This window comes from Notechis scutatus, chromosome 6 (genome assembly GCF_049901735.1).
Source record: "Notechis scutatus isolate UNSWTSFEM ecotype Mainland chromosome 6, rNotScu1.2, whole genome shotgun sequence".
Classification (NCBI taxonomy): domain Eukaryota; kingdom Metazoa; phylum Chordata; class Lepidosauria; order Squamata; family Elapidae; genus Notechis; species Notechis scutatus.
The window spans coordinates 12,429,085-12,455,460 of record NC_142014.1 but is presented as its reverse complement, the minus strand read 5'-3'; the positions used below and the strand labels follow the sequence as shown (position 1 = coordinate 12,455,460).

The 26,376-nt window shown below is 39.4% G+C and overlaps 1 protein-coding gene across 1 annotated transcript; it reads left to right on the top strand.

Moving 5' to 3' along the window:
* Positions 1-7,329: 7,329 nt before the first annotated feature.
* On the top strand, positions 7,330-23,143 carry GPR37 (G protein-coupled receptor 37). The gene is made up of 2 exons (XM_026669048.2): positions 7,330-9,411; positions 20,992-23,143. The coding sequence occupies exons 1-2, from the start codon at positions 8,407-8,409 to the stop codon at positions 21,808-21,810; spliced, it is 1,824 nt and encodes a 607-aa protein (XP_026524833.2). The 5' UTR covers positions 7,330-8,406; the 3' UTR covers positions 21,811-23,143.
* The last annotated feature ends 3,233 nt before the right edge of the window (positions 23,144-26,376 follow it).

Genomic DNA, 26,376 nt, shown 5'->3' with positions numbered 1-26,376 from the left:
ATTGTCATTGCAAACACATATTGGAAAACCCTGGGAAATTTCTCCTTGAGCCCCAGATGTAGCTGTGGGTTGCTTTGCCTAGGTCTCACTTCCTTGTTGAAGAGAAAAAGAGGGGGGGGAAGAGATAAAAAAAAGGATCAATGGAGACAAAATTTGATTGCCTTTGAGAGCCAGAGCATAGGATATTTGAAAAGTCTCTTGCGTAAAAGGGGAAGGGGGGATTCTTGCCCCTCCCTTCAATTCAAACTGAGGCACAGAGCTTAGCATTGCACATTCACTCCTGGCTTCAACATTACATTGTTTTATCACAAATCCAAATTAACTGTCTTTATACTGATGGGCTTCAGGACTTTAAATTAACCATCTTTTTACTGTTCTGCATTCTATACAGTGGTAGATTTGTCTTCTGTACAGATGCAGATAGATAAACTCAACAAAACGTCCATAACAAAGTACTTTTATTGGTTCATCAGGTATCCTCATAACTCACATTTGTGACAAAGTTTTTTAATGACCAATCCTTTGCATATCTGTCTTGTAGGTAAAAAGATTATCTGCTATCCTTTTTCCCTCATCTCATAGCAGTAGAAATAGACCAGTTACCACGAGTCCGTGAGTTCAGCCAAGAGTGAGGAAAACTCCCCCAACCCCTCGAGGGTCAATTTAGTGACCAATCAGGATTACAGATGTGGTCATGTGATATGTACTACATTTCCCAGGGTTCCTACAGATACTGCAAAATGTAAAGCATTCTATAAAGATTATCATGGCATGTTTTGTTTTGCATAAGACCAAATTAGATTTACTGGATGGAATTTGTAAGCTGGCATATAACAACTGTATTTGTTTGGAGAAGAATTAAACAAGAAATCCCTAATGTTTAAAATTTAAAACTTGTATAAAATTACCAGCAGCAGAGATAGGAATTATTATCCATGGAGGTCCACATCTGATGAGCTAAAAACTACGTAGGAAAAATGAGTACAATAAAGTACATATCTATATTTAAAAAATAATAACTCTAGAGCTTTATATACTTACAGTCATTCAAAAGTGGATGGATCTATTTTTCCTAAACATATCCTCCTCCCCATTTGCTATGTTTAGTGCTAAATCATCAATATTCTGAGTATTTGAGAAGACTCCTGCATGCGTTGGTATAGTACATCTTAATTGTTGTAGGCATTTCCAGTTTGTGCTCCAAATCGGTATCAGAAAAAGCCATGCAGTTGAAATGTTCTCACTTTTTCTGTTGGTTGACTTATTTCATGCACCAGGGGCTGATTCTATCAGCCTTGGGAATTACATTGGAGACAGTTATCTCTGGCCGAACACACACCGATGGTCATATACTATTTCTTTGTCAGAGCAGATTAGGTGCGATCAGAATGTGGAGCAGTTTGCAGAATAACAGTTTACACTAAGTTTGTCATTCAGGTTGTCAGAGACTTGGCTCTGTATGGATAGAGACTCGTGTTACCAAGGATTAATTTTGGCCTTTGGACTGATGTCAATAGATATCCAGCATGGTCTATTCCACCCATGATTTTTATCCTTGCCCCCCTGGCTTCTTTGTGAGAGTTTTGGTCACCCTAATGGGATCTAAATAGTATCCCGTTTATTATATTCTACCATGGACATTTTAAATTGTTGGTGGTGCTTATTGCTATTATACTGCAAAGGGCTGGGAAGCAGTTGAGAATACTGCAGTTTGGAAATGTGGTTTATAGGCAGGTAAGCAGCTGTGATCTCATTATCCAGGTTTGGGCCATGTTTGGAACCAGGTTTCAGGTATTTCAGGTGATTTAATTTAATGGCATATGGAACTAGTACTACCATGTTACCTGGAAAATATGACCTATCCCAAAAGCAAGTCCTAGCTTGAATTTGACACATGCACCCAATATAAGCCCTACATCCCAAAATAAGCCCTAATTAAGACCCTTCCCACTCTTGGGTGCATGGATAAAAATTAAGCTAGGGTGGAATGGGGGGTAGTGGAGCTGCCCTACTACTTACCTTTGGACAGTTGCAGCCAACACCTTCCTTGCCAGCCCATTTCTTCTGCAGCTGGCAGGACCGGCAAGGCTTTCCTGAAGGCCTCTGCAGCTGATAACAGAGCTCCGGATCGATCTGGAGCTCTGTTATCAGCTGCAGAGGCCTTCAGGAAAGCCTTGCCAGCCTTGCTGGCTACAAAAGAAGTTCTTGAAGCCTCTGACAGCGAAAAGGAGGCTGGGGGTGTCAAGTGAGGTAAGTCAGTGGCTGATATCCCCCTGAAAATAAGACCTGGTACCATTTTTGGTGGCAAGAAAATATATCTTATATATCTTATTTTGGCGAAAACATGATCGTATTTGACCAATTGGAATCTTGGTTTAATATTTGTGCAATAAATTAACAGTACTGTATGGAAAAGAACCTTGCTTCCCTCCTTCCTCTCCTTCAATGCTGATTTCTTAGGTCACATTAGTTCTGCAGAGTCATCATAATAGACTGAGACTGATGGAGAAATGTATGAACTGAAAGTCCTGATTTGCCCCACTCTTTACTAGAACTGATGGCGTTGCCATGTTTGGGTAATGAAACATCTTCAAGAAGACAACCAAGCTCAGAGGGAACCAAGGGCCCCCATTTCAATCCTAAACTACAAATATTCTCCCTTATTGCTATTGCAACACCATTTTTTTTTAAATTTAAGCTAAGTCCCACAACTGGATTTTGCATAGTATGCCAGAGGCCACACTGCAAAAGAAAACCAGATAGAGTCAAGAAAAAAGAGGCAAGGCCAGGAAATTGAATTTGATACAAAGTTAAATTTAATTAAAATGTAATTAACTGAATACAAGATGGTGACATCATAGAAAGGAAACCGAAGACCCGGGGACTGAGATTCTGCACCCATATTCTTTAGAATCTGAGTAGCTAAAGTATGAGTCATGGTTGAGCATGTTGTGTTAACTCAGCCAAATTCAACAAGCTGTAGTTATAACTCTAGTACAAATGTAATTGAATGGGAAGTAGGTGTACATCTCTCTCACTCTTGGATGTACTCTGCAATTGTGAATCATCACTGGCTGCTGATCAGTAGCTCCAATTCTGTCATAGCAGCAAGAAACCATCCATGCATAGCAACTAGTTGGCCCAGAGGTACATCTTCTTTCACTGCCAAAGATATGCCCCAGCCCCATAGGTTGAACATCACACTGGAGGTGCAGCTTTACTGGCAAATTGACAATATAAAGCTTGTTAGATGCTGGACTGGGAGATACACACTTCTCTTATCTACTTGTGAACCCCTCTGGGAGGTTGAAGGAACAGTAGTAGTAGCTCATTAGGCTCATTACCTCTTTTCACAACAGCTGAGCAGAAGCTATATTGGATGTGTTTCTGTCTCCCAATTTCCCTCTCTGGCCTTTCTTATGCAAACACCAAGTTTGTTTGTGCTAAGGAAGTGTGAGTTACTCAGAGAAGAAGAAAGAAAGAAAAAACTACATGCTGAATGATACCTATTTCATCAGCTCCACCCTAGTAGATTCAAACCACTATTTGCAAAAGGTAACTAAGGGCTACGTACTACAATGTAATATGATGGCAGAATGCAATCAGTTTTCATCATTGATCCTTTCCTTCCAACAACAGTTCAGGGACTCTGCTGTAGGCAAGTCATGAATTTGCTGTACAGTCTAAACTAAAGCATTGTCCTGATGAGAGGAAATGGAAATGGTGCTTCTGGATCATCTGACGGCAGCTGTGAACTGCAGTTTTAGGGAGGCTCAACATCTGGAATACTCCTGTAGAGATTGGGAAGAGCGACTCAATTTCTTGTTGGCAAAAGAAAAGCAAAATTGTGATTGTATTTTAAGCACATTCATATTTAAATCACCAAGTTGCATTTTCAAATTGGAAAAAGAGGGTATTGAAAGCCCTTGAGATGGGGATTTCAGTATATTTAATAAACCCCCTGTGGCTTCCCTAAGAAGCAGTGTTCAGTTCTGAAAAACTTTTATACCTATTTAGAAGCAAAGTCTGTTTAACTCAATAGAATTTATTTAGGAATAAAAATGAATAGGTACAGGTTTCTTTGTATAACTGGAATGCATTAGAATAAATCTTAAGAAAAAAGATTATAAAGAACTGATGGAAAATGGTATAAAGTTCTTCCCCTACTCACCCTAAAAAGAAAAAAAAATGGGGAGGGTGAAATGATACTGCAAAGAAGGCAAACAGTAGGTAAAATAATAGTTCCAAAAGTTATTACTCCTTTATTGGCTTCATTCTTTATAGGGCATTCTTGTTTGTTATATTAAAAGTGACAGGAAACATCAAGAGCCACTGAAGAATGGAACTGGAAGAAAAGGGAGATGAGAAAGTTATCATTAACTAACTTTTAAATTCCCACACTGCATCGAATCATAAACTAACCAAACAGGCTAGGGTTTGCACAATATGCTAAACTCAAAAGCAAAACCTGCCGTGCCATGTCAGAAAGATAGTTTGGAACTGATAAAGGTATAGTAAAGGAGTCACCTTGCAACCTTAAAGTAATTTATGAACAAACGAAATGTAAGTTTCCCAGAGCCAGCTATGGCAGAGAGACTGGTCTGGTGGGCAAAGGGAATACCAGGGACTTAGTGCACCTTGATCTCAGTGAAGCACGAGTCAAGAGCTCTCATAATATTGTGGTCCAGAAGAATCACTGTTGGATCTGCCACTTGGACAAATTCATCTCATATATACTCATAAATAGGGCAGCATAGTGGCTCAGCAGTTAAGGCGCTGGGCATGTCAACTGGAAAGCTGGCAGCCCAGGTACGAGACCCCAGCACTATGGGATGGGGCGAGCTCCTGCCCACCCAGCAGTTCGAAAGCATGCAAATGCCAGTAGATAAATAGGTACCACTGCAGTGGGAAAGTAACTGTGCTCCATGATGTCATGCTGCCTACATGACCACGGAAATGTCTTTGGACAGTGCTAGCTCAATGGCCTTGAAACGGAGTTGAGCACTGCCCACTATGAGTATAGGAGTCCCTTGTGGGGGACTCCCTATTCTCATAAATGGTTCATCGTCTCCCTTCAAGGAAGCAACAGATGAGGTGGGCCCAGCATTACTCAACCTCTTTATCAACACCTTACAGGATTGAATGGGCCCATCTTTTTTTTCCAAACCTGTGGGTAATACCAAACTACAAGGTTTGGCTATTCCTTTGCAGGATACAATGCCAATTCAACATTGTGCCTGAACACCTCCGATTTAATAAGCTGACGTTCACTCATGTCCAATGGAATATCCCACTTTGGGGTAGGAAAAGTCAGTTGTACAAGTAGAGGACCGGGAAGTTATGACAGGGGCCAGGGCTTATAAAAGACTTGTAGGAGTACTAATGAACCACTAGACTAAGAGGAAACTGATGCAGCAACTCAAAAGGCCAATGCAATATTGGGTTGCACTAACCCAAAATGCTAATCAAATCACATAAGGTCATTATTCCATTCTGATTCCACTAAACATCCCAGTAGGTTCAGTTCTACGCCGGGCAAGGATATGACAAGGGTTCAGAGGACACCTACTAGGCTTATACTAAACGCTGTAAGTGTAAAAAACAGTAAAAAGGAACTGGCCTCCTTTAGCTTCCAAAAAGAAAAAAAAAATGTATGAATGGTTTGCAAAAATTTGCCAAGAAAGGGGGTGACAGAACTACTTTCTTGCCTATTTTAACATCTCCCACTAGTCTTTGCCTGTGGGAACTGCTGACTGAGCTTATTGTAAGTTGGAAATAAGAGAAGACCAGGATCGAATTCTTACAAGATTGGTTGGGAGCACTGAGAGGCTCCCTTCTATTAGTAGAGGGTTCTCTCCCCCCCCCCCCAGGTTTTCAAATTGGGGGGGGGGGGAGGCTGAATGCACCAGACAAGAGGTTGGACCAGATAACTCATCCATTCTGTTTAGAAACAAAGCCCAAACTTAGCATATTCATTGACCCAACGCAGCTACTACTGTTTTCTCTGTAAGCGGTTGTATCATTTTAGCTATGCTTGGTCAGGAGCGGCCTCTCAACCCCTAGGCGAAAGTAACACTAACTGAGGTTAGCATGTAGCAGCAGACTTGCTTGTGGGAACTGAGCTGTCCTTACTATGTACCTCTCTCTCACACACACACCCTCCATTAACTCATTCTCGCCAGCAACGTCCTCTCTCTCACACACTCACAAACACACACACACACCCTCCATGAACTCATTCTCGCTACGTCCTCTCTCACACACACACCCTCCATGAACTCATTCTTGCTAGCAACATCCTCTCTCACACACTCACAAAAACACACACACACACACACCCTCCATCAACTCATTCTCGCCAGCAACGTCCTCTCTCACACACACACTCACAAACACACACACACCCTCCATGAACTCATTCTCGCTAGCAACGTCCTCTCTCTCACACACTCACACACACACACCCTCCATCAACTCATTCTCGCCAGCAACGTCCTCTCTCACACACACTCACACACACACACACCTCCATCAACTCATTCTCGCTAGCAACGTCCTCTCTCTCACACACTCACACACTCACACACCCTCCATCAACTCATTCTCGCTAGCAACGTCCTCTCTCTCACACACACATACACACACCCTCCATGAACTCATTCTCGCCAGCAACGTCCTCTCTCTCACACACATACACACTCACAAACACACCCCCTCCATGAACTCATTCTCGCCAGCAACCTCCTGCGGAGAATAGGACAGGTGCGGCTCTACACAACGACCGGGGGGGGGGGATTCCCTCTTCGTCGAGGTGTGACTCTCCCGCCCCCACTTGGGAGCCCTTTGCCTTAATTCCCCTAAGAGCTTCTCCTCACGCTCCAGGCTGAGAGCCAAACGCGCGTGCGCGCGCAATCAAGGGTTTCGCGGGATTTTTTTTTTTTTCTCGCCTCGCTGCGCTTTGGATCGAGCCATTACGTCCCGGGGCGGGCTCGAATTTTACGCGGCTCTTGTCTTCTTATCGTATTGGGGGCGGAAAGGTGGGTGCGTGGGACGCCTCTGCCAACATCAACCAAAGGACGGGGAAGGTCCTGCTCTTTGTCTTAAAGAAGCCAAGACTCCAACGAGGCTCAGGTGCAGATCCCACCCCACCCCACCCTCAAGCCCGCTACTTCCATTCAGGAGCCGCTTCGCTAGAGAAAGAAGCGCTGTGGACTGCCCGAAAGCGAAGAAGCGCCGCGCGTGCGCACTCGGAGACCTTCCAGCCTCTTCTCCCGCTCCCCTCCCTTTCTCCTCCGCCCCCCCCCCACCTTTTAACTCCCGAGCCGCTTCCAAGCGCGAGTGGATGTGGCGTGAAGCTGAGCCGGGGAGCTGCTGCCAGGGGAAGCCGTTCGCCCGCCCGCCTGCCTGCCTGCCTGCCTCTGGCGCCCGGGGCAAAGAAAGCGAGAGAAAAAGGGGAAAAAAAGGAGTCGGTCGGGATTTCCAACCGGCCCCCCGGCAGAAACCACAGTCGCCACCCCGGGGTTCCCCTTCCCACCACCACCTCCCTCTCCCGTCCGCAGGTTGAGAAGCTGCCCTTTTGTGCTGCCCACCTGGCAGGCGCAGGTAGGGCGGGAAGGAGCAACACGTTGCTGGCTCCCGAGCGGGCGCTGCTCCCAACCTGCTCGCCACCGGCCCCGGGAGCAACTTTGTGGGCGGCGGGGGGGGGAAGACGGACGGACGGACGGACCGCCCCCTCCCAAGCCAAGAGTCCCCTCTTCTTTTTCCCCCTTTTCGGAGACCGCTGACGATCCACCCCCCCGCCCTCCTCAGCCACCAAAGGACCAGCCTCGGCTCGAGCTCTTGCTTCGGTTTCCGCGCCAGGACGAGCCCTCCCGCGGGCTTCCACCTGCCTCCAGGACAAGTGCCTGAGGGAGAGCTCCGTTGCGCGACGGGGGCGAGGGACTCCCCCGACCCAAGGCTCTTATAGCTCGCCCTACGGCGAGCGGCTAGGGCCAGTCTCGGGAAGACGGCGAAGCGAGGCGGGCCCCCAGGCGACAGTCGCTGAACGAGGCTGGGGGGGGGGGGGGGGCTGTCTTCCTTCGTTGATCCAGAAGCAACTTTCCTTGCCTAAAGGTAACTGAGGGACAGAAGAAAACTCGCCGGCCCGGGAAGAGGATTTCTTATGATGCTTTTCTTCGGAGGAGGAGGAGGAGGAGGTTAGTTTTTGCTCATCTTTAGTCCTGGGTTCAGGTGCTTGAGGGCATGACTCGAACTTGAGACCTCTCGAGGAAATCCATCAGGGTTCTTTATCGACGAAAGAGGACTCCTCCGCCTTGACCTCTGCTTGGGAATAGGTTGGTGAAATGCGTTTAAGTGGCAGCTCTTCCAGCTGTGACTAAGGGTGTGGCTGGGCTCCTTCTGCTAACCATGCATCTTCTCGGAGCAACGTTTGCCTGGCTTTGGCATATGGGCATGGCGTTTCTCTTGGCTCAAGCAACATTCAAGGGAGAGGATGGTGTGGTCGGGAAAGGTCGTCAGGAACGTGAATCGTGGTGCCAGTCTGCTCCTCCTCCGCGCCTTCAACAAGTGGCCCGCCAGCAAGAAGCCGCTTGGGTTGTGGGGCACTTAGGTGGCAAAGAGCAGCCGGTCAGACCCCAGGCTAAGGCTGGAGGTCAGGAGGGCTGGGCTCCACCGAAGGATTACAGGGATGCCAGCAAAGACTGGAGAGTCACTCCGATGGTCGAGCATGGAGAAGAAGGTGTGCATCAGGCTGCGGGTCGCTTGGAAAGAAAAGACGGAAGTCATTGGAGGCGAGATTCTTCTTCTGTAGCCTTGAGGACCCAAAGTGCTGGGAAGGCTGAAGAGTGGGAGGAGGAGAGCTCAACAAGAATTGGGCGCAGGAAACATCCAAGAAGTAAGCGGGGCGCTGGCGGGTCCCAGGATACAAGAGAAGGAAGAAAAAGCAAAACTTTCAAGAACAGGCACCACATCGGTGTCTTCAACATGTCGGTGGATGGTCAGACAACTCCCTTTCGTGGAGTTGTGGGGGACGTTGTGCCTCAGGCATTACCCTTGAACGGCTCGGCCAGTCACCTGGCGGGAAGGGAACCTGCTTCCCTCAGAAATGGGACCTTCCAACCACCTCATGTAAAGAACCCTTTTTACCCACTGACTCAGGAGTCCTATGGTGCCTACGCAGTCATGTGTTTGTCCGTAATCATCTTTGGCATTGGGATAATGGGGAACATGGCCGTGATGTGCATTGTCTGCCATAACTACTATATGAGGAGCATCTCCAACTCTTTGCTGGCCAACTTAGCCTTTTGGGATTTCCTTATCATTTTTTTCTGCCTGCCTCTGGTCATCTTCCAAGAACTCACCAAAAAGTGGCTGTTGGAGGATTTCTCCTGCAAAATTGTACCTTACATTGAGGTGAGTAACAATAAATGGCACCTACTTGCGGTTTCGTAGAAGCTCACGAGGTTAGGATTATGGGCCCAATGCTTTCTTAATGAAGTGGAATCAGAATCCCATTGCTTTGATCTTTCATATTTACAGATAATTACCTAAGATCTATTGACTCTACCGCAGGGGTGTCAAACTTGTGGTCCATGGGCCAGATGTGTCACGTGCTGGCCACGCCCACCCCGGGTTTAGCAAAATGGGGGAATTGCAAAACGTCACGTGATGACGCAAGTTCGACACCCCTGCTCTACCAGATCCTTAGAAATTGGGGTTGCCCTGCTTCCTTACATCTGGTGTGTTTGCTTTCACTTTTTGCATTTTGTCCTTGATCATGGAATTTATTGTGTTAAATTCAAGACATGAACTATTTATATTATTGTGGTATGAATGAATATGTAAGTTTCTTTCTCAAATTGCTAAACAGTTCTGCTTGAAGTAGGCAGTGCATACATAAGTTAAATGATGCCAGATTTATGTTTAGATATTCAGCTGTGTTCCACAGATCTCGGGTATAGGCATTGTCCATTCTTGTTCTACAAACTCTAGTAATTTATTCCAAGGGCATGCAATCTGTTACTCTCCCTTGCCTTTGGCTATGCTGGTTGCAGCTGATTGTGGCTGGAATCTCAAACATCTGGAAGGTACTAGATTGCTTAATCTGTATGTATTCAGTGAAAACAGTTGTGCAACCTTCAATAGATAACATTTGCCGGACTGAGATGCATTTAAAGTTAATTGTGTTTCTACATTTCCTACTGCCTTTTGATTAACAATTGAGAAATGGTTAGACGTAACTAATATAAGGCATTTATGACACAAGTTGCATTAAAAACTGTAACATTTGCTTCCAACTTTCAACTTACTAGGGTGTAGAAACTGTATATTGGATTACATCCCAGTATTGTAGGACTGGGCCAATTGATGGAGTTAAACAAATCTTTGTTGGATCCAAGTGTTTGCATCCAAACTTGTATGCATAAATATAATATAGGGTGCTTTGTTTTGTATAATGTAAATGACACAGAAAAGGACCAGGAAAATATGAATCCATGTAGCATGAAAGCCACAAACATGATTGTTACAATGTTAACAATATTAACATTTATGTTTATTTATTAAATTTATTTGTCATCCATCTCACAGTTCAAGCAACTCTGAGCACTTATCATCAACATATGATAACAGTCATAAAATGGGTTAAAGTTACAAAAATTCAAGTAAACTAAATGTATTCAAATATTAACTTAGTTTTGGATCCCTTGCTTTGTTTTTGTTTTGTTTTACTTTTTTAAGTATCCCAGGTTCTGATTAAACCCTTGGCTTTTGGCAAGGGACAGATATTTTGCTACCCAACTTGGACAAAATCCTTTCCACTGTTCGGTTGTCTGTTTTATTTATTTCCTGGAAAAAAGAAACCATTAAATCTGGTTGATAGTGTGGAATGATTCTATGCATGTGACAGTATGCTTGATATCATCCATTTAATTAGCAGCAGATGGGTAAATGAAGGGAAATAGGATGCTCATAGCCCATTAGAAAGTCCATTTCTAGTAGCCCATTAGTCAGGCAAAGAAATCATTTCCTGAATTATATTTAAATTGCGTTCATGCCATGGAAGGGAAAAGGTGTGGATTTTTTGGGGGTCCTCTTATAGTGGAAAGTGCAGTGCTTTGGAAATACATTGTCCAAATAAATCACTTTGATTTGTAACTTTAAAAGCTTGCCGGTAAGATATGACCCCTGACTGTAGAACTTCCCATAAAACACAGGAGCATGGAGTAAACATGACCTTTTCCATGACAGACCTAGAGCCATTTAATAAATTTAAGATGTCAGTGTAACCATCTGTCACTTTATATTGGAGGGTTTCTACCTGGACAGCAATAATGGGGATAAAACAGGATCATTTTCACAGAACTACATCTCCCAGAATTCCTCACCACTGAGCTTGGTGTGTTAGCTTAAATTAATATGTAAGCTTAGAATTCTTCTATGTTGGATCAAGAATATTTTAAAGTAAAGTAAAGTAAAGATGTATTGCTGGATTATGCTGTGACATCATGTTCAATAGTGTATAATAAATGGCTTTAGTAAGAAATGAAAACAATGCATCACATAGAAGATGTATTTTGTTCCAAACTTGGAAAATTCCAAGCAATTATTTTGAAGTTGAAACAATTCAAAGAAAAAAAAAAATGATTTGTGTGTTCCTGCTCGAACTTGTGCCTCTTGAAACAACCATGTTTTGTTTCACACTTGGAACAAATCTCTCATAATGTATGTTGTGTTTCATATTCAGAACACCGACAATGGCCATTTTGAGCTCAGAACATTTCACCATCATAATGTTTGTAGAGTCCTAGAACACTACATGAAAAAGATGCTTCCCTATTTTTAATCCCAAGTATCTGCTGCTTAGAGGCATGTTATCTCTGAACATTTGAAGGTAAATAAGATTTAGTTGCTGTGTCTCTCATACATTCATCTAATCTCTTGTAAAGCAGGATAATAATGCTCTTCTAGAGATTGATGAATTACAAGCCTTATTGTAGAGGCTTTAATTTGCATCAGCAATAATGAAAGCTGTTGAGAGTTGTACCTCAGTAATCTCTGGAGGGATTCATGGTTTCTAAGAAAAAGTGCTCTTCAGTTTATGGACGTGTTGGTGGAGTTCAGAATGATTTGCCATTGATTGCTTCAGTTTTCAGGTTACTTGAAACTTTGGGGTTATTTGAAACTGAAGTGAATATGGTAATGTTGTTAATCTTCCATTTGTCTAAACTAGGTGGGGGAGGGGGTCACAGTGGGGAAAAAAATGCAATTTTTGTCATCCAGGTATTACTTACTATGTTCTCATGATACAAAGAAATCTGTGAAATTTGATATTGCAAAGCAATCAACTTAAAAAATCACCATGTAACCTAAATGTAAGTTCTTTTAAAAAATGCTAATCAAGTAAGCATTGTCATACAAAAGAGTGATGGCAAAGTCTATTGCAAAGGCATCATTAAAGTGATCTATTTATTTATTTTTCATATTTATATGGCCATCTCACACATTTTAACTTGGGGAAGCATACAATAAAAACTATAAAATAACAATATAAACAAAAAATCTACAATAAAAACATTACTATTATGATTCAGGAGCAAGGACATAGCATTAGCTGTTATAAACAATGAAGCCATCTCATCAAAAAATCATCCCCTTGCCTTAATTCTAGTAGTGTATGTGTCATTTTTCAATATGTACTTTGCTCCATGAATTTTAAAATCAACTTAGAAGTAAGCAAAATGGTATACTTTACACCTTATTTCCAGATATAACACTGCAGTCTGACTTCAATAATTTACAGAGTATAATACAGCTTTCTTCAATAATACAATTTTCTTCAGAAGTGGCTTGTTTTATTTTGTTTTGTTTTTTTCTATTATGTACTGTATTTAAGTTCAGAAGAGAAACATAAAAATAACAAAGTAGATATAAGGTGTACAATCATTATGAAATTACCTATGAAATTTCAAAATGACATTGCTCTAAATTGGTACTTTGGAATAATTTATCTCAAATATTTTAAGGCAATATTAAAATAAGGCTGTATTAAAAATTAAGCTATGCAGTTATTAACAATTATTGTTATATATTGTTCAAATTGTGTGTTATAAACTGAAATCGAAAGAAATACCGTAATTGTCTGTAAGCTAAGAAACTTGGTGAATTTAAACAAATCATGAAGATATTTATTATTATAGTCTTCAATTAAGAAAACCCAAAGTTTGGATGCAGTATTAAATAAATATAGTTTGTTTACAATATGTGGCAGATTTATTTAGGTTACCAAAGGCATGATGCCCAGTATGTAAAATACATCTTGGCTGATCAGTGCACTCTATGCTACAGGAAGTAGTTATAAACACAAAATCCATTTCTTCTTTTGCTCTATATGCTTAATATTTCCTTGGTTATCTTATGAATAAAGTATTTCTAATTCATCTTAACTGACTATTAGGTAGGACAAGGGCAGGGGTGAATTCAACCATCTCCGTCCACCTCAGGAGAGGTGGTAGGGTTGGGACGATTTGAATCGGTAAAAAATATCCCCTGGTTGCTCCTGGTTGCTATTACTATCATACCAAGCCACGCCCACAGAGCCAGTAGAGAACATTTTTGAGTTTCAACCCTGGACAAGGGTTAAGTCTACGTGACAAAACTTAAAAGGAAGTAGTTCTTTTCTAGGGCAATTTCATAAAAACATTAATGAGTTGAGGAAAATGGCTTTGATAGTACTTGCATGTCCCTTTGGTGAACTAAATCTTTCTATATGGTCCAATCATCAAGACCTGTGCATATTCTCTTCCCTTATGAGATTGATGGGCTATGGGCCTGCAAGTATTGATGGCATTTTATAAACAAACTAAGCAATTTTTATCCAGCATCCATTCAAACTCATTCACTTTGTTTTGGCTTTTGGGTGCTAAATGTTAACTTTTTAATAATCATTTAATGTTGAATGATGGGCTTTTTGCAATACTATTTGCTTTATCCCGTTGTATTCCTCCCAAAGAAAGGGATTGGGATAGGAATATTATCAAATAAATGATATATAATTTAGTCTATTCTAATTGTTTTCTATAGATAACAATAATAAGTTCAAAGGTTTGTTCTCTTGTTTGTGTTTATTATATTCATTTGTTATGATCTTTTAATTTAAAGGGAATTTTGAAGTAAGTAGGGCTGTCAAAAATTATATAACTGAACTTAATGCCACTGCAGTTTTGCAAAACTTATAGTAACTCCTTAGATGACAGCAACTATGATTTGATCCTGGTATTAGTTGCTTGGTATTACCTCCCTTCAGGTCATTTTTCACACTCACAGTGATATATGGGTGTTTTTAAACAGGCAGATAGGATGGATTATAACATGAATGCTTTCCATGAGCACCATCAGTGGTCCTTAGACAAGAAAAAAGCAGCTATAGAAAGTCCTCAAGTTTTCTTGCCTACCTGATCAAAGCATTAATGCATTAATTATTTTATATATTTCCTGTTTTGTTTTAGTTCAGTTTTTTCCCTGCCATTCTTCCATGAGGTAAAAGTACTTTACCAGGGGAATCTCCTTTCACTTTATTACTCAAAATAACATCTGTGTGAGGTAGGTTTCACTAAGAGAGAGTCTAATCCAATGAACTTTCAAAAGTGAGGATCCCTCCACCACTAGATTTAGTACTGTATCTTAAACTCAGGGGGTTGCTCAATGAAATTGTAATTCAAGTACCGGTATATAAATCTACTAAACCAGATCTTAACACATGAGGAAGGAACTAAAACAACATTGCAGCGGATGTTGAAACCATGTTCTTGTAAATCTAAGCAAAAAACTTTGAAAGTGCTGGCTCAGTTTACCCTTTTTAAGAAGAAAAATGTGGATTTGATCTTAATTGCATGCTCTGAATTTATAAATATGTTAAGGCACTTGATCTGTGGGTTATGGTCAGCTTGAATCTTTTGATACCATCTTGGTTAATCTATTAGAAATATTCGTATTAACATTTGTTAAGTTTTTTCTACGGAAGATGGAAAACATTTTGTTGAATCTCTTTAAAGACTTAAAACCCAATTTTCTGTTAATTTTCATGTGGCTATTATAAAACATGAAAGAATTATGTAATAGCAAGTTAATTTCCAGATGCATTGTGGAATTTTAATTTGTGATTAGAACAATTATATTCATTTGCTGCATCTTCATTTTTAATTTAGAACCTCTTTTTATACTGCTTTTATGAATTGGGTTTTAATCAATAATTTAAAGTCATATTGTATAAAGTCTATCCTAATTGAAATATTGCTTATATTTGTAGTACTTCAGAAAGCATTTATTGTAAATTAGTAACAAGTTAGAAAAGCTTGTATTTTCTGGTTTCATTTATTCTGAAATACGTTTTCTTTGAATTAGTGTTCTTGATTTTAATGGAAATGTTCCCATGAATTGATGACAAATTAAATAGAGGCAAGATTTAGAATAGTTAAGACTAAGTGCTTTACTCCATGCTTTTTCTAGAATTAACCCACAGTATATATATCATGGTTTACAGCTTCAAACAAGTAATGTGATGATATCACAGTAGCAATAAGACTTATATATTGCTTCACAGTGCTTTACAGCCTTCTCTAAGTAGTTCAGTAACAGAGTCAACATATTGCCCCAACAATCTGGGTCCTCATTTTATTGATCTTGGAAGGATGGAAGGCTGAAGTCACAATAATGATGTGATGGCTTAGTTCTTACAAAGCTGATGCCATTGCCACACAGCAGGTATGTTAAACTAACAGTAGTGTTAAAGTGACAAGTTAGTTATTTAATGACATGCTAATTCAGTTATTGGCTCACATCGATGGTATATGATATATTAATGACAATAAATATACAGTAATTTTAGAGATATATTACTTACTCGGGATCAATTTATGAGCATGCGGGTTAATCAGCTTATTGCACTACAAATGGGCATTTAGCATAGAACTTCACTAATCCAATTTAACATTGGTTAATGTTCATCTATTTTTACAACTGATTTGAAATAAGTTGTGCAACAAATCAGTAACAAGAGGTTTAACATAAGTAACGTTAAAACTCCATGAAGTGGTTTGTGGCATACCTTTTAAAATGTGCTCCCTGTATGTTTTTTAAACCATATTTTTCTTGTGTGCATTGGTGTAGATTGTGCTATTAGCTGAGCAGTGTTAAAAACAGTGTGGTAGTGATACTTCTTTATACTCCTACATCCATGAAGATTACAGTGTCAGTCAGCTAGAACTAATTAGAGGCAGTATTTTTCAGCTTTAACAACTTTTAAGATATGTGAACTTCAATTCCCATAAGTCCCACCCCCCCATACATTGGTCTAGAGCAGGGATGTCAAACTCAATTTCATTGAGGGCTGCTTCAGGGCTGTGGCTGACCTTGGGGGGGGCTGGGGAGGCATGGTCGACTGGGTGTGGCCAACTGATTGGGTGGGTGGGCCTGGCCAGCTGGACGGCACTCCCCAAACTGCTGGCATGTTTCCTCTTCACACTGGGTAGACCGGGCAAAGCCACGGTGGCTCTATGTTTCCTCTTTACATTGGGTAGACTGGGTTGAAGTGACATGGGCCGGCCCCTTACATTTCCCAGGATGGCCCCGCGGGCTGGATCCAACCACATCGCAGGCTGGATATGGCCTGCAGGCCTCTTGTTTGACACCCCTTGTCCAGAGAAAGGAATTTTAGAGGACCAAAGGCTACTGTATCTGGACTGCAATGGTCTGATTGACCAGTCATTGGCAACAAAGAGGTAGAGTTTTCTCTGTCTCTTTGCTGCTAACTTGTGCTCAACAAGGTTTTGAAGCCCTGACTGATCCAATCAACATTTTTCAGAGAATATCCTTTTTTTGACACATTTGGATTTCAACCATTATCAATATGGACATTTCAGTAATAAAAAAATAAGTGAGACATGATTGTTCTTGCCTATGTTATTCTGAGCTGCCCAAAGTTAATGATTTGGGCAATATATAAGTGCTGTGAAAAAAAAACAATGTACAAATTTAAGCAATGCAATCTCCTTGTTATATTAATATTTTCTCAGTGATGAAAAGAAGTTTCTTGCCCACAGAATACTTGAGTATTTCTTAGAAATGTCAAAGTGGACCTGAAAACAGATTGAACTTCCAATGCAAGTCTGCATATTCAGTGAGTCATGAAATTATAAGGTTGACAATTTCTCTACCAATAAAACTTGATCATTTTAAATCCCTCTTGTGTGTGTGTGTGTGTGTGTGTGTTTTGTGTTTTGTTTTGTTTTGTTTAAAAGCTTCAGGATCCATGTATGCTTCTCAACAAGCATACGAAAGTTTTGCCAATCAGACTTTGGTCAAATTATCAGCCTTGTTTCTCTGCTCATCCTGGTATTAGAAATGTTTTGGGATCGATCATTTATAAGTGCAAGTGAAAAGAGGTAGCATTGGCAGTGGCTAAAATGGTCCACAAACATTTGTATTTGCCCAACATCCTGAGTGTAAAATTTCAAAACAGAAAGGAATTGTCTTTGACAGAAGAATACAAAACTCAGCAGTGTTTTGAGGGTAACAAAAGCTACATTTGTTATCTTGCTGCTGTAGAAATTAGTTCTAGATGTTCTTCCTTGGAATTAAACTCCCTTCTAAGTTTACACAATAAATGATGTCAGACATTATTGTTAAATATGAAAAGGCAACAGTACTGACATCTTTGATTTATCCCCAATCTGATTTTCTCCATGTCTTCCAATTGTAAGTTTTCAAATTCTTAGAAAGTATGGATTGTAGGAAAAGAGATGTGTTAGTCTGTGGCAGCCAAAAATCAGAAGGTGTCTGGTAGCCCCTTTTCAAATTTAATTGAAAGCTATAAATATTAATTAACTGTAGTTGTATTTCATAAAAGTGATGCCTTTTAATTAAATTTGTAAGTCTGAAAAGCTGCCATCAAACGCCTTTGATATTTAGAAAGTATGGGGGGTACCAAATTGAAAAAGACTATTGTATTTCAATAACTTATGATTCAAAGTCTAATAACAGCACATTTGAAACAGTTTTGCAGGTCCAGATGTGCGTATGAAATTCATATCCCAACATAATCCTCAATCTAAAATTTAGTTCACTCCTGGTGTGTGGGTACTGTGTTTCAATGGGACATAAGGAAGGTATGTTTAGAGATGAGAAATGATATCTGTTGTAATCTTTCCTTGCTGGTTCATTTTGGCTAGGTTGCGGCTATATCTATAATTACATGAGAGAGTTCTTGTTTCCTTGAGTGAAGGATTTATTTAAAGAAGGCAGTTGCTTTTACTGAAAACACTATCCCTAAACCTGGAACATCTTTATAATTATAAACCACTCTTCCAATTTCATCCTTAGTGAAGGTAATAGTCTTAAAGTACAAGATAAATCTGGATAAAACACCCCACCTACCTACTTCAAGTAGGATATGATAATGAGAATAATTTGTCCACTGATGAAAAACTAGGCAAACTAGATTCATGGAATATGACACTGCTATTTCTACTACCAATCTTCAGTAGCATAGGCCATTTTAGTCCTCTGGGCCATGGTGGAGACACTGTTTCAGCTTCCTTCCTAGAAGGTGATGCTACCAAACTATTGTGTCATTGACCTATGAGATTATTTATGTGCCCTACATTGTTTCACATTTTCATGAAGGCGTTGGGAATAATCTTACTAAGGGTGACAAGATTGCAGTCTTCCAATAGCTAGCAGGCTGCCATCAAAAAGAGGAACTCATCCTATTCTACAAAGCACCTGAAGGCAGGACAAGAAGCAGTGGATGGAAATTTATGAAAGAGCGAGCCAACCTAAAATCTCGAAATAAGGATAAATTTCCTAAGGGTGAGAACAATTAATCGGTGGATCAGCTTGCCTCCAGAAGTTGTGAGTGGAGGTTTTTACAAAGAGATTAGACAGCCGTTTGTCTGAAATGATATAAAATCTCCTGCTTGAGCTGGGGGTTGGACTAGAAGACCTCCAGTGTCCCAACTCTATTATTCTAATTCTTATCCTAATTCTTGAACCTCTCAGGTTAAGTGCAATTATCAAGCTGGTAAAATCCAGTTCTTGTTCCCTGTGAAAGTTGGACTTCAAGTGGCTCTAGCAAAGAATATATTCATACAGCTACAGATAATATGCCAACTATGGTCATTCTTGAACCATTCAGGCTATTAGCCATGCTTGAAATTCAACCTATTATGATAAATGCAAGGTGCTTTTATCAGGGATTGCCTGTGCAAGCGTGTAGGCTGCTGACTGGCCCGAGGAATAGTGCAAACAGAGGAAACGAAAGAACCGCTCCAAATGCAAGTTGCCCCCTGGGAATTATTTAATGAGCTGCTGTTGACCTTTCAAGGCCTATGTAGTTAAGGGCCAGACTATCTGGAGGGCCACCTTTCTCTCATAAATACAGGAGATCTGCTAATTACTAGTGGCCGCCTGAGTCCCCACCGTCTCATTTAGCATCCTTTACAATCCTCTGACCATGAAGCTGACACCAATTTCCTGGCTTTCTTAGTGGGGAAGAGATCATCACAGCAAACACACACACACACACACACAGGCAAACTCCTTTTTTCCCCAAGCCCATCCTTACCTGTGTATGTGACATGATTCTACTCATCTTGCAGTCCTCAATTCCTTCCCCTCCCCTTGTTATTTTCAGACCCTACATGCCAAAAGTTCATTTTGGGAACAGGTGACGTTCTGTGGAATGGACTAATGATCTAACTTGGGAAAACGTAGCCTTGTGTTCTTTAAATAGCTCCTGGTTGGAATTTGCTTTCATCTGATGGTAGATGCTTGTTTTAGGTCATTTTTTTTTCAACAGAGACAGGATAATATGCCAGCAGAGCATGAACTGGGGGGGAAAAAGCAATTACACTGATTTTCTGCTGCTGGCAGAATAGAACTAGCTTTAATTTCAATTCAGATAATACCTTTTTAACTGGACCAAGATGCATCTTGTACAAACTGTGACAAGTGGCTGTTTCCCTTATTCAGTGTTATTTATTAAGTTATATACCCCAATGATCATGGTGTCAGATTTTAAAACAAATTATAATAGAATACTGTTAAGGTTTTATTCTCTCTAAAAAAAATTCACACCTCTGTTTAATTCCTAATATATTAAAGCAATTACCATTTGTATTTTAATTATTTTGGTTTGAGAGGAAGAGAAAATATGAATGTCATTTAAAGAGAGTGCTCTGTGGATTGAAAAAGTGCTGGAACTGGCTAGTAATGGGAAAGTTAACTGTTGGTTAAGGAAAAGAATGTATCAAGCTTTCTTTCTACTCAGAAACCACTTCTGGACTTTCTGTCCAAAAGATAAAAAAGAATTAAACTCTAACTTTGAGTTGTGACGATTAAAATAGGTTGTTGTTATAGAAATGGCTAATTCTCAGTATTACGTAGAAGTGAAAAGTTGAGCTTATAAATTTACCATGTAATTGTCTATGGAGATTCTCAGTCATTTGAGACATGGTTGTCCCAATAGTGCTTTTTCAAAAGGCAACTAGACTTTCTTTATTTTGCTTGAAGACATTTCACTTCTCTTCTACCACTCAGTCAGAACTGAAGAAGCTTCTTAAATGAGGAGTGAAACATCTTCAAGCAAAACAAAGAAAGTCCAGTTGCCTTTTGAAAAAGCACCTCAATGTAACTTAATTCACCAGGAAAAGTTGGAAATCACTCTTTTTTTCCCCTCTTCCTTCTCCCCCAGACTTTACTTATTTTCCCAATTGCCTTTGCTTTCATTTGTATTTTATATTAAGAAAAATTTCAATAAAAAATAATTTTTTTAAGAAAGTGCTCCACCAGTAAAGAGACATTATTCTGTAACAAGTGTGTAGGTTAGGCGGATAGTTTTCTGGAAGTCAAGGATATTTTGTGTTTGGTATCAACTTGTGTATATCCCACCATCCTCATATCTAAATTCTGATTTATTTATTTTTCCTCCTTCTCCAGGTAGCATCTCTTGGAGTAACAACCTTCACATTATGTGCCCTCTGCATAGACCGATTCCGTGCTGCCACCAACGTGCAAATGTATTATGAAATGATTGAAAACTGCACATCTACAACAGCCAAATTGGCTGTGATATGGATTGGAGCTTTACTGCTGGCTCTGCCTGAAGTGGTTCTGCGCCAATTGACTAAAGAAAACTCTGAAATCAGTGGGAACCCACCTGTGGAACGATGTGTGGTCAAAGTCTCTCCCCACTTACCTGACACGATATATGTGTTAGCACTTACCTATGATGGTGCAAGGCTCTGGTGGTACTTTGGCTGCTACTTTTGCTTACCAACACTTTTTACCATCACTTGCTCATTGGTGACTGCCAGAAAAATCCGAAAGGTAGAAAAAGCTTGCACCCGTGGGAACAAGCGGCAGATTCAGCTGGAAAGCCAAATGAACTGCACAGTGGTGGCGTTGACCATTTTGTATGGTTTTTGCACCATTCCAGAAAACATTTGCAATATTGTCACTACCTACATGTCCACAGGGGTATCTCAGCAGACTATGGACCTTCTCCATCTGATTAGTCAGTTTCTCTTGTTCTTTAAATCTTGTGTGACTCCAGTTCTCCTCTTTTGTCTTTGTAAACCATTCAGCCGAGCCGTTTTGGAGTGTTGCTGTTGCTGTTGTGATGAGTGCATTCAGAAGTCTTCTACAGTAACAAGTGACGATAATGACAATGAATACACCACAGAGCTTGAACTGTCCCCTTTTAGTACAATACGTCGTGAAATGTCCACATTTGCCTCTGTGGGAACTCACTGTTGATTTTGCCTTTGATCAGAATTCTTTCCCAACTTAGAATAAAATTGCTTTGAAGTTTAGGTTAATTTCACTTGGATCCCCTATGTTGCAAAAGGAAAAGGAAATGTGTAAAATTTAAATATGCCAGTTTGTATATAACAAGTTTTCTTTGAGAAATAACTTTAGTTACTAAAAAAAAGAACAGACTTACCAGGGAATCTTTAGAATCATTATCTTGATGGTGCTAGCATTTCTCTATTAAAAGAAGGTTGAACTAATTTTGGCCATTTTGTTTCTATTATTTAAACTAATACAGATTTTGGCTTGGGTAATTATTACTGGAATTTCATTCATCATGTCCACTTTATAACAAGCATTTCTAAAGTTGCAATCCTAAATAAACATACCTGATAGTAAGTCTTCTTTAATTCAGACTTCTGCATAAATAGGCAAAGGATTCCACTGTTTGTCTATGAACTTTTTAAAATATGGAAACAAATATTAGTAAGTCCATTTATTTTAAGGCATGTGAAGTGTGTGCCTATATATTTTACTAATGGGGTTTTAACTTGCTTAACCAAGATCACTGTATTCTTATACCCCCCCTCCAAATGTTTTGACGAAACTATGTGATTTAGAGTGTTTGAAAATAGTTTTTAATTTGTTTGATGTAAATAATTATGAGATTGTTTGACACAGAAACAATGGTATTTTTATTGTATTCTCTGTATTGTTAACCAGCAATTAAACAATTTTACCAAGTAATATAAAAAAATTTCCATAGAGAAAGCAATCATTTTTATGTTGACTTGTAATAAAATAACTTAAGATGGTCTTCATAATATGCTGTTCCAGTCAAAAGCATACATCCTATGCATGTATATGCATAAAGGTGCAAAAGCTTCTTCCTTCTGCCAGTATGACCAACAATAACCATTTATGGAGGAGAGTAGGATAAATAATTGTGTGGTGGCTCCTAAGTATGAGCTCCAATTGTTTGTTAACACATTGAATTGGAAGTTAGAACATATCCACACAACAGGTTCCCAATATTGTATACTTTTCAAAAAAAATTGTTAACAAATCCCTTAATTCTGCAGCACACAATATACAGGCTGAAGATTGTTTCTTTTTAACACATTGTTGTGTGCAAAGGCATGTATTCTGTCTGTCCCAATGGGGATTCCCACTCATATTGGGTGTATGACTTGTGATTCTATTAGTTTCTTTTTGCAGTATTTTCTACAATAAAGGTATGTCTTCAGTCTGTGTATATAACACTTGCTGTAAGTGAAAATGCCATTTGTAGGAAGTAGAGAATTGCCACGGAATTAGTGACAATAAATTTGGAAGGCTTTCAATGTGTGGTGCATATTTTATTTCCCGATGTTGCTTCTTAGAAATACATAAACATAGAATTGAAATCAAATTTCAGAAACTCAGTGGTATATTTATGTTGCTGTATGAAGATTGTTTACATCTTCTGTACTGAGAGGTAGAGGAAGAAGGGGTTTTTTTAAAAAAAAATGTTGAGCGCTTTTGTCAAACTTGATTGAAAGAACATATGTGAAAACAGTGGGAATAAAGCAAGTGTTCTAGGTGTTTTTGAGTAGAAATTCAAGCAGGTTTTATACAATATTTCCCTTCCTATTGTCTAAAACCAGCCTAATTCCTAACCCCTAATACTGTATTCATAGCTGTATTTATTCACATTTGATTTTCTACCTTTTCCTGATATACTGTAAAAAGGGGGCATGATAACCAAATATCATAACCACACTGCATCATAATGTAGTGGCTAGAAAGTTCAGAATTTACATTTTTTTTATTGTTGCAAAAATTGAATTGATATAATGTTAACAAGTTACAGCGTGCTCAAAAAAATACCAGTCAGAGAGTGAAAGTTGAACAAAATTTGAATGTTCTACCTATAATAATAGGTTAATTTGAAACATGATGAAAATGAAAGGTTTTATGTCATAAAAGTTTGGGGAATACAGAAAGCACTAATCCTGAATGAAGACCGCTAAGGAACTAGAGAAGTATAGTTGATGTCTAGGCATTACAGATAGCCCTTGATTTGAAACCACAGTTGAGCCCAAAATTTCTGTTGCTAAGCAATACAGTTGTTAAGTTAATTTTGTCCCATTTTATACCTTTTTTTGACAAATTGCAGTTATGTCCATGTAAATCAGCAAAAACTGAGTTTGATGTAAAGGTGACGTTCTGTTTTCTCCATCAGTATCATAATTCTTGAACGGGAATGGATATTTATCACTGTGCTGATTTGTTAAAACTTAATTGTTTCAAAAGGCTATCTCACTAAATGCATGCTACCAAGCATGCTTTAATTCAGCTTCCTGTGTTAAGGCCTTTTCCAATTTATTACCTTCAGTTTGTGAATGAATGATGGTCACAGTCCCAAGAATACAGGATTCAGCATCCTAAAGCCATCAGCACAGGGAGGTGTAGAATTGTCCTGGGCATTTATGCAATAGTAGTGAGATAAGGCTGGTATGAATGTCTCCAAATGAAGAATGATATTCTGTGTTTCTACTTATATGGAGTTACAGGAACATTATCTCAGCAGGTAGAGAAACTTTCTATATCAGCCTTCTTGAACAGCTGAGGCAAGGACATGACATGCTGAGAATAAGACCCTGTAGTGCTTAGGTACTTCAAATTTAGTTGTTTGTCATAAGGGAGGCATAGTATTTGTTGCATTCACTGACAATAAAAGTTGGCAACGTGGATAGATCCAATTAGCACTCAGTGACTGCTATAGTTTAATGATTGCTTTTGGCCGATTATATCCATACTGAGTAGAAGACCTGGGGAGAAGCCCAAGGAGGACATTTTGATTTCCATTGCCTTTTCTCATCTGGACTGAAAATCACCTTATGAAGGATAAATAAGGCAATAATCTGAGCCAATAATTGAGTATGCTTATCCATAGTCTAATCTCCATCTTTCATGAGGTCTCAGGGTGGCATTAGACATTTGGGACGCGGAGGGCCCATCTTAAGAAATTTGGGTAGAACAAGTTCTAGTGGTACAAAATTGGTGAAGATGCCCAGCTGGGTGCCATAAAAAGGTATCGAATTGGCTTTAATTTGAGTGCTACAGATATACAGTGGACACCTCTTGTCTTAAGAATTGGAAGATGACAAATGAGCATTTTCAGCAATGTAGTCCCCATGGGGTTTACTATTATTGATAGAATGAAGGATTACTCCCAAGCATTTAAACAGGAGAGCTGCTCAATCTTGGGATTTCTTGAGCCTTTAGGCAAAGGCCATGATTTTAGTTTTCTGATAATTAAGTTCTAACTGATCTTTGCAATACTGTATTAGTGCTTGGTGCTCATTTAAGGGTGAGGGATGATCTTGAAAGTATTGCTGCATCACTTTTATTACTTTTTCTCATAGCCTTTGATTTCCTTTTTATCCAGCAGGAAATTCTGGTGTTTTTTTTTTAATACTTTAACTGTAATAAAGAGAAAGAGATGAAGTCTTGAAAATTCAATAAAGACCCGAATATGAATCAATGCCCTACATCTACCACTTTAAAAACATTACATTTTTTACTGTCTTAAGATTCCAATTGTCCCAACATTTCTTGATATATCTCCTTTTTCTTGACTGTGTTTTGAAAACATTTTTAAACTATATTATTCCAAATAAAAATGTTTACTGTTCTGATTTCTCAGTAACAATGGGTCCTTTCTTAACACCAAGCTATAGTACTCTCCACACATCATTAAGCCAGCAGAAAAGTACAGGAGCATAACATGTGTTGTTCCTGCTTCAACACCCCACACATACCCTGATGCTATTAAGTGTAGATTGAAGTTTTATTGTACAATTTACCAGCCTAAGAAATGAATTGAATTTTTTTAATATTGCTTTTCTTAATGAAATCAAGGGATTTGTGCAATAAACTTTTCAAGTTGTTAAAATAAGCACGGAATTTCACATCTACCTAAAGTTTATTAGGTTTATTTGGATTTCTAGGTTTATTTGGATTTCTCAGGTCAGACCATTCTGCCTCCCGAGAAAATACTTTTAATGTTCTTCTGGGATGACAGCAATTGTGATGTAGGCACAATCTATGTAATGGGGAAATGGTTTCATTAAGAATTGTACAGGTTTCTACTCCTACAAAAGAATGTTGGATTGGAATCAGTGAATATAAAGCAGTGTCCCCTGCAAATGACCTGGAATGAAAATGATAATACCCTATGTAAACACTTTCCCATTTTATGTAACAAATATCTCAAACTTTAAAGTGATATTAAAGACATTTTTGGTGGATCCCATCATGCATTTAACCATGCAGATAAATGCTCCAGAAATATCTCCTTTTCCTGTGACCTTATAACGATATTTGAATCTTGTCTCTTACACATGAATAAGAGAGGCTTGTATGTATGCATCCTACAATAATATTTTTAAAATTTTTATTCTGGGATTGCCTCAGGACAACAACCTCATGGCCTTCGTTACTCATTTCTTAAGAGGGAGGGAAGTCAGGTTACTTAAGTGACTGATCACATAAGTAAATTGTATAAAATATACAGATTTGTAAAAA

Coding starts and splice junctions, on each gene's coding strand:
- GPR37 (XM_026669048.2), top strand. CDS start 8,407: ATGCATCTTCTCGGAGCAACGTTTGCCTGGCTTTGGCATATGGGCATG. Junction 9,412..20,991: donor AAATTGTACCTTACATTGAG/GTGAGTAACAAT, acceptor CTCCTTCTCCAG/GTAGCATCTCTTGGAGTAAC.